We start from the raw sequence: 9751 nt of genomic DNA on the forward strand, positions 1-9751 counted from the left end.
ATATCAGATCATGTTAGTGTTTAAAACTTTATTGAGGTGCTTACTTAGCTTTCACCTTGTTAAGTTTTAGATATTTGTAACAATTAAATAACTTCGTAATCCGGGTTTTGTACTTTTATGTTATAGTAACTTTAATTGACAGGATAACTTATGTACGCCTCAAAAACAATGTTTATTTTAAGTTTAATTCAGTGATTTATTAAACTTAAACAACATTAGATATTTGGATTATTGAGTCAACCGAGTATAATAAAAATAGTTAGTAGTACCTACCCAGTATATTATTACTCAATGATGATTGGTATTATCAAAAATTTGTTTTATAATCCTTAATTTGTAATAAAGTTTTATTAATCGTTATAAATGGAAAATGTATTTAAATAGTCAACAATGACGTAGTGAAGGTTTACTTGTGTGGACTTCTGAGAGAACACAATGGTGTCACCTTGGGTTTTGGCGTTAGCGCTTTTCGCAGGTATTCACAGCATAAATTATTATTAGATAATCCATCTCATCTATAATAGACAGCTTTGATTATTGAAGTTATACTTCTTGTGGCGCGTTAGGAAAAAATAGTGAGCGTCAATTTTTACGATGCGCGCGCACACCGTCACAAAAAACCGACACAATGAAGTTATCTATAGTCAACATTTTAGTTTTTCTAAAAAGGTTAGATAGTTGTCTTTCAATAATTAAAACAATACCTTTTTTCTATTGTTAGTTTAGTTTTTTCTGCAAACGTAGAATAAGGCGAAAGATTAAATATTTGAAAAGATTATTATCTTGTTACTCCAAAAAAGTATAACTTCTAACGCGTGTACATAAGTACACACACGTTTGTTTAAATTAATTTGGATTATTTTTAAATGATTAATGGATAAGTGGGGTTAGACTAGTGGTTAAGGCTTCGGTCTCCCTTTCGGGGCTCGAGCATGGTCCCCGGCACGTACCTTTGACGTTTTAAACTAAAGGTTGAGGAAACATCTTCAGAAAACGTCCATACCTGAGACTCCTCGTGGGGATGACAGTACTACCGCCATGATTATTTCTGTCACCAATCAGCGATACTTTTTTCCTTGTTGTTGCCTGTTCTTCAGTACTATTTTATCTGGTTCCATTTTCACCTTTCTACCATAGAGCATCGAAACATCGAACATTCGAAAGGCATCGTAAGGATCTGCACCGTAACGTAATTGATGTCACATGGACTCGTACAAAGCGTTTTGCTTTCTCTTTTCCTTCACCGATGAAGCAAGTGATACTTTAATTACTTAAAACGCACATAACTAAAAAAATTTAGAGGTGCGTACTGGGATTCGAACACGGCCCCCCAAAATAGCGATAGCGGCTCAGCGGTGATAGCCCAGTGGTAGAATACTATACACTATGATACATTTCAAATGAAGAATTCCATCTAAATATTTCCTATTTAACGATGACACTATTTAGTAAAATTTTCACGAGTATTACGTGAGTCCCTTAACCCTTTGTTTTTTTTATTCAGGAGCATGCCACGCGCATCGGATAGTGGGTGGCTCACCGACAACGGTGGAGCAATACCCGTCAATTGTTCAGGTATTTAATACTATGTCTGTATGGCTGTGAACATATAATCATTACAACAGAACACCACACGCCGTAGAAATAAATTCCATCCTCGTCAAATGGATGCCTGGTAAACTTAATAGATTTTCTAAAATCATTTTAAATATCTTCTATACATTGTGTAACCGAATTACGAAATAATGAAAGGCTACATAAGTATTTTTCGTATGGATTCACCCTGTAAAAATATTAAATCAAAGAAGCATATTTATGTTTCTATACAAACGAATACAAAACATTTTAAGTGTTTACTTATGACAACCCTATTTAAGATACACGATCGACACACGCATAGTACACGACGACACGAACCTAATAAAGTGACAGGAGTCTCTTGATTTTAATTTTGCATGAGATGTTAGGGTTGTATCTGATATTTCGGTAAAACTACGGAAATGTTTTGTTCAAAAACTATTAGCATTTCGGTTTCACAGATAAGTAATAATAATAATAATAATGGGAAAAAAACAACACAGCAATTAACATATAGAATACAGGCTACACAAAAACATATCAATATAAGATTAGGTAACAAAATAAACTTAAATAAGCTAAAAACAAACAAATATAATTCCATGTAGGCAGTGACATATCTGTGGTGTTGTTTCTCCCAAACAGAGTATATACGCTATGCTGTAGCAGTGGTTTTGTGATCACTGCTACAGCGCTGATTTTCAGGCGACCTCTCTCGACATCCCGGACCGGCCAAGAACTGCTATTTTGGTGGCCAGTGTATGCACTAGTCTCAGAGACAGTACATAATGTACCTCTAAAGCCTGTGGAGCATAATTTCGGCTTTTATTTACACGTTGTATATCAAGATTCTCCAACTGTCTCTTCTCCCAACAGAAGGGTTTGCTCATAATCAGCACGCTGGGAAGACGGATTGGTAAACGCAGTAAATGCTCGTAGTAGACAGGGGACGCTGCTGTCCATTCTCCGTTACATTCCCTAAGTCGCCTCGTACGACACCCGTGGGAAGGGGAGGTGTGGTGACAACTGTATTCTGATCTGTCATCACCACACGGCTACTAAATGTTAATTTCTTGTGTTTAGGTTGAAATGAAAAACATCTGGACAGAGCTGTGGTCACAAGGTTGTGCTGGTACCATCCTCACATCGAAAATGATCATGTCTGCCGCGCACTGCTTCGACGGACAGTAAGTATCAGCAAAATATTTTTAATTTACAAACTGTAACTGGAATTTGAAGCGGTGATAGCCCAGTGTGTAGGAACTCGACTACACTTTCGGGGGGCCGAGTTCGAATCCCAACTCGCACCTATAACTTTTCTAAGTTATGTGCGTTTTAAGTATTTCAAATATCCCTAGTTTCAATTGTGAAAGAAAACATCGAAAACATGATATTTTAATTACTTAAAACGCACTTAACTTAGAGAATTTAGAAGTGCAATTTACATAAAATAAATATTAATATACTACGACAATACACACATCGCCACCTAGCCCCAAAGTAAACGTCGCTTGTGTTATGGGTACTAAGATTACTGATGAATATTTTTATGAATAATATACATAAATACTTATAATATATATATATATATATATAAAAACACCCAGACACTGAAAAACACTCATGCTCATCACACAAACATTTTCCAGTTGTTGGAATCGAACCCACAGTCTTGGACTCAGCAAGCAGGGTCGCTGCAAACTGCGCCAATCGGCCGTCAAATTTAAACTCGGTCCCCTGAATTTGAAGTCGAACTCCTACCCACTGCGCTATCATCGCTTGCTAGTACTTACCAGTAGAATAATGTACACTTTATTGAAAGGAAATCAGGAATAAGGAATATTTGTGGCGGGGGTTTTATAAATCCTTAATTTAATCATTTCTTCCAGATTGTTTGACCCAAAGTTGCGCCGCATAAGGGCAGGTGCGACTTTCAGGAACCACGGTGGGATGGTGGTCTACGTGGAGCATGCGTATAACCACCCTTCCTACGGTGCGAATGGATTCGACGGTGACATTTCGTTGATCAAACTACTGAGTGCGTTGGTGTACTCCCCAGCGGTGCAGCGTACATCCATCGCGCCGCAGGATACCGTCATCCCAGATAACCTACCAGTTATACACGCCGGTTGGGGTGCAACATCGGTAAGTAACATCCAATTGCTGGGCATAAACCTTCCCTTATGCAATGTGTAACGGAATTATGAAATACTGTTGAAGGGTGCATAAGTATATTTCATAAGGAATCTCCCTGTAAAAATATTAAATCAAGAGAAGCATTTTATTTTTCCATACAAACTAATTCAAAATATTCTGCGTTTACTTATGACAACCCTATTGAAGCTAAAATACCGACACGCGCATAGTACCTACGCTTCGCGACACGTACTACGCGTAATAAAGGGACATGAGTCACATGATTTTAATTTATATTGGCAATGGTTTGGCAATTGGCTATAATATAAAGAATACAAATATAAGAATACATTAAGCTGTTTACTAACCTGAAAATAGCAGTGTCCGAGCTAGTAAATAGCACAAAAAAGCTCTACTGCTACTAAATATTTATATATTACCTGCCTTTATATTAACAGCAAGGCGGCCCACCATCAGAAGTCCTTCTGGACGTCCCAATCTACACAATCAACAACCAGTTATGCCGCGAGCGCTACGCTTCGCTGCAGAACCGCCCCGCTGTTACCGAGAACATGATCTGCGCTGGTATTCTAGACGTCGGAGGCAAGGACGCTTGCCAGGGCGACTCCGGCGGCCCTATGTACTACGGCAACATCACTATTGGCGTTGTGTCCTGGGGCGAGGGCTGTGCCAACGCCACTTTCCCCGGTGTCAGTGTTGCGGTTCATCGCTACGTTGACTGGATCATTGCTAATAATAATTAAATGAGTTTGAACTAAATTGTTTAATTACTCGTTTTTAAATAGTTATAAGTTTGACGTGTCCATTGTTGGTGTGCGTGTCTGTGTCTATCTGTGGCATCGTAGTTCCTGAATGGATGAACCATGATGATCCCATATTGTTTGAAAGATGAATTAGTCGCGAGTGTTTTTAGCTATTTGATTTGATAAAAATCAGTCAAAGATGGCGGTCGCTACAAAATGGCGGATTACATATTTTTTCACCACTCCGAAAATATGGGTATCAAATGAAAAGACTTGACTAGTACAATAACGTACACTATTTTTAAAGTCGAGAGGGGTGTTTTTTTCAATTTATATTAAAATAAGCGTTGTTCTTCACCGTAATCAACGGGATTACGGTTTGTTTCAAATCCCAAGTGAACTGTTGGCTTTCCAGGGATAAAAAGTAGCCCATGTTGCTCCGCGTCCTTTCAACTTTTCCGCGTCCTTTCGAAATCCTGTGGAAAAATTATGATAATAGGTTGCTTAGTTAGGGCGTGAAGGGAGGATAAACAAACAAACACACTTTCGCATTCACGATATTAGTTAGGAATAGGAAGTTTTTTTTTTATCACGAGGACCGTTACCACGGGCTTTTTGGGCCAAAAATTTGTAGAAGGAATTTTTTGAAAAACGAAATATGCCAGTACCAATTTCTTATTGGTGGTGTCTACCTACGTGCTTCAAACATCACGTTAAGCTTTCGGTCCTGGTCTCTGCAATGGTAATCCTAGTCTTTGCTATGCGTATAAGGGAGCGTAACTTACTTTATACTCATGTCGTGGCTGAATTTATAACTGGAAAACTTACACATTCTCGCATTTATAATATTAGTATGGAATAATAGTAAATAATTCAATTGTTCCTACTGTGTGATTCGATTTACTAACAACCTGTTATCTTGCCAAGGAAAAATAGACTTACTCTTAAAATTACCTATCCGATAAAACCGTTTATTACACTATGATATTGATCATAGGCTATCTACACGTAATCAATGTTTATTATAGTGGTTAGTTCAGCACAATAAAATTATTTAAGCCGTCAATAAATACGAAATATATATAAATGGTGCAATTAATTGTTATTGAATTTTTGGTGTTTTTCCTAAGTACAAGGATGACGTCGATTTGGTGCTTTGCATTAGCGCTCTTTGCAGGTGACTTGCTTTTTTTTTAAATTATTTTCTAATAGGAGTTCTAGCCCGCAAGGCCTTATTCGAGCAGCGTGGAGTGTTAACGCCTAGAAACAATTTGTCTGATGGTGCATGTTTATGAATAAAACCTATTTCTTAGGTTTTGTACAAATGAACACTTACATATTTATTTAAATTTTTTGATAAAGTATATTTCGGTTAATAAACGTTGTATGTATATGTTTTTAATTATTCGTAAACATAAATTTTGCGAGCGGTGATTTCCTATGGGGTTCTATCCCTGGAACCATTTCTAACTTTCCAAAGTGCGTTTTTGATTTAAGAAATTATTTACGCTGGCATGAATGGTAATGAAAACCATCGGAAGGAAACCTGCAGAAGAGTTCTCAATAATGCTGGCGTGTGAATTCTACCAATCCGCACCTGGCCAGCGTGGTTTACTTAACCAATAAGGCTTAAACCAATAAGGACTTAACCAACTTATTCTGACAAGAGACCTGTGTCCTAAAGTGGGCCGGTAATGTGTTGATATGTACGTGTTTTGTAAAAGAACCTCAAAGCTTTGTTTTCAATTTACCCTGGGGAAAAACTTGTTCCTTCTATCATTCGGTCTGCTTGTTTCTTTTTCAGTTTTAGCAACGGTGCATTCACACCGCATAGTAGGTGGGTCTCCAACAACCATAGAGCAGTATCCCTCGATAGTCCAGGTGGAGAGGTTGAACACCGGCACCGGTACATGGTCACAGTCATGCGCCGCCACCATCCTCACGGCTCGATCTGTTCTGTCTGCTGCACACTGCTTTGATGGAGCGTGAGTAGCTTTTAGTGTACAATCATCATCATCATATATCCTTTTCTAGATGTTTTCCTTCACCGTTGAAGCAAGTGATATTTTAATTACTTTACGTACATAGCTTAGAAAAGTTAGATGTGCGTGCGGGGATTCGAACTCTGCCCCCCGAAAGTGAAGTCAAGTGCCTACCCACTACGCTTTCATCGCTTCTATTTCTCCTTTCCAGGGTATAAGCATCATTCGCGAATACCCTAGATTAGTCGCCAGCAACAGAATTGCAGACATTGAATACGGCAATGACGTCTGTACCCAGACAAATCCCTGGTCTTCTATACTCAGTTATGTGCTGGCGTCAACATCCTCTCAGCTCTTGTTTTTAGATGCACAATACATGGATCAATAGCTGGGCTATCCATAGCTTTTGTTATAAAAACGTTTACATACAGACCATGGTAGAGGCCTTTAAAAATAATAAAAAGTGAAAAAAATAATATTAGGATGCAACCCATTAGAAAAGGAGGTAAATATTATAAAAATGAAAGGAAAAATAATTTACGGGCGATCTGAGGTCGGGAAGGGGATGGGGGTGAGTTTTTAAGGGTGAAAAACGGTTTTTCTCGGTTTCCGGCAAAACTAAAAGTCCTATCGAAAAAATCCCCTCCTTTTCTAATGGGTTTCATCCTACTATTATTTTTTTTGGTTCTAAAAATTATCGACCCTGGTCTAATATAGAACGCCACAAGGGGATCTGCAATGTTTATAGAGGATGTGTTTTAACTGCACTTTTAATTTTCTCTGTTATCAGTTCGTACCAACCAAGCCACCGTCGTATCAGAACTGGTGCCACCTTCCGCAACACGGGCGGCAGCATCGTCTACGTGCAGTACTCTTTAAACCATCCATCCTACAATGTCGCGTCTCGCTACGATGGTGACATATGTCTCGTCAGCCTTATAACACCTATTGATTACTCCGAAGTCGCCCAGAGGACATCAATCCCGCCGCAGGGTGCAAGTATTCCGGATAACTTACCCGTTGTGCATGCTGGATGGGGTACCACTGAAGTAAGACTATAAATACTAAATAACGATTTCATTCATAAATATTGTATAGTGACATCGTTCACATTTGCCACCTTTACAATGATTTAGTATGAAGTAATCGTAATATTGTCATTTTTAACAAAAGGATAAATAATTTTAAAAATCAATATATTAAGCACTATTCCACACAATCTTTAGGTAAATTATAAATATATATTATTTTTTAAGTGTTTTTTTTTTGCTTCAACTTTAATTTTGTCTTTACTTTTTGTTCAATTTAATTCCATACACACACTTTGGGTTATAGCATAGAACAAAACTTGTTATTACTTATTTTAGATCTACTTTTAGTTATTACCTGTTTTGTGTAACTAATAAAAATAAACAAAACAGTATAGTTCAATAGGTAACCAACTGGCTAGACTACTTAGATTTAGACTAACAGGTTGATGGACACAGGCAGTGGCGTGCACAGGGTTTTTGACCAGGGTATGCATAAAGAAGGAAGATGCCATAAAATGGAAAAATCCTTGTCTTCCTTGCATACTCTGCGAAGTGTTGCTCTGTTTTTCACTGACCATCAGATGGACCCATCAGCTTGGTTCACCTCCTTGGTTCCAATTATTAACTATGAAGAATCCCGAATTATTCTCTCGCTCTCATCATCTTCCCAAAAGTATCTTTATAGCAGGGCCACCAAGGCTACCCCGCCTTCCATAACTTCTCATGGGTTCTTTGTTCCTTTGTGCTGGTGATGAGACGTCTAAGACGGTAGCAGGCTAACCTCTTACTTATATTACTCAGTTATATTAAGCCCAAACACCATATCAGTGTTACAGTAATTTTATAAAGTGGGTAAATAATTCACCTATTTAATTTAATAAGATTATATTAAATTGAGTAGGTTTTTTAAAAATACGTTTGTTGTTTTAAAACTAAGTGGACTGTATATAAAGCTGGTTATAATGAGAATAACAAAAGACAAAAGACAATTGTCTATAAAACCGTTGATCGCGTCGTCGGTGGTCCGTTCGCGAGTGCCTTTCGCCGCCGCCACCGTGCGATGTCCCCGTCGACTCGCCTGGCCCCCCGCGCGTCTCCTCCCGTGCGCGCACAACGTTAACAATTATTATTTGTTTAACAAATAGTTTTCAAGAAACAATTAAAATTATATTTGATTAACAATTAAAATTACATTGAGTTGGTGGGTATTTCGATGTAAATACGACTGCATTATCGGTACAGCTTAGTTCTACATGGGCTCGAACGATGAAAATACCTCCCGTTGTTTTAGTCGTTTATCACAGTTATGACGCTAAATCGCTTATCGGCACATCTTCCTAAGTAAGTGACGGCTTAACCCTCTCAGAAGCGTACAGGGGAGATAAAAAGAAAACCTGCATTCCCATTTTGCTTCCGCTGAAGATCGATACAGGAATCCCCCTTATAAGACTCTACTCTCACCACTGCTTTAAGGAGTTCGTCAAATCTTTATTCCAATTTTATATTCTTGCAGCAAGGCGGCACGCCATCTGAAGTACTTCTGGACGTGCCAATTTTCACCATCAACAATGACATTTGCCGTGAACGTTACGAACAGCTTCCAAACCGTCCTCCTATCACCAAGAACATGATCTGCGCTGGTATCCTCGACGTCGGAGGCAAGGACGCTTGTCAGGGCGACTCCGGCGGACCTCTTTACTACGGGAACATCACTATTGGTGTGGTGTCCTGGGGCGAGGGATGTGCCAATGCCACTTACCCTGGCATCAGCACCTCGGTTCCTTCTTACACTCAATGGATTGTCGATAATACTTTATAGATTGATTGAAATTTAAATATAACAGTTTATTTTGATTTTTCGTTTTATTATTTAAATAATCTAATTAATTCATAACTGACATCATCACTTACCCTTAACCTTTGACAGCCGATTGGCGCAGTGGGCAGCGACCCTGCTTTCTGAGTCCAAGGCCGTGGGTTCGATTCCCACAACTGGAAAATGCTTGTTTTTCAGTGTCTGGGTGTTTATCTGTATATTATAAGTATTTATATGTATTATATTCATAAAAATATTCATCAGCTATCTTAGTACCCATACCACAAGCTACGCTTACTTTGGGGCTAGATGGCGATGTGTGTATTGTCGTAGTATATTTATTTATTTATTTATTTATTTATCCTCCATCTTTGGTCCACTACAGGTCACGGGTCTACTCTTACAATAAGAAGGGTTTATACTCTAACTATCACGCTGGCCAAG

The 9751-nt window shown here is 38.4% G+C and overlaps 1 protein-coding gene across 1 annotated transcript; it reads left to right on the forward strand.

The window, feature by feature from the left end:
- Positions 1 to 435: 435 nt before the first annotated feature.
- LOC120633949 (transmembrane protease serine 9-like) lies at positions 436 to 9310 on the forward strand. The gene is made up of 8 exons (XM_039904385.1): positions 436 to 475; positions 1505 to 1575; positions 2662 to 2765; positions 3468 to 3723; positions 4173 to 4471; positions 6203 to 6463; positions 7251 to 7509; positions 9005 to 9310. The coding sequence occupies exons 1-8, from the start codon at positions 436 to 438 to the stop codon at positions 9308 to 9310; spliced, it is 1596 nt and encodes a 531-aa protein (XP_039760319.1).
- The last annotated feature ends 441 nt before the right edge of the window (positions 9311 to 9751 follow it).

The sequence above is a fragment of the Pararge aegeria genome, chromosome 22, assembly GCF_905163445.1.
Source record: "Pararge aegeria chromosome 22, ilParAegt1.1, whole genome shotgun sequence".
Classification (NCBI taxonomy): domain Eukaryota; kingdom Metazoa; phylum Arthropoda; class Insecta; order Lepidoptera; family Nymphalidae; genus Pararge; species Pararge aegeria.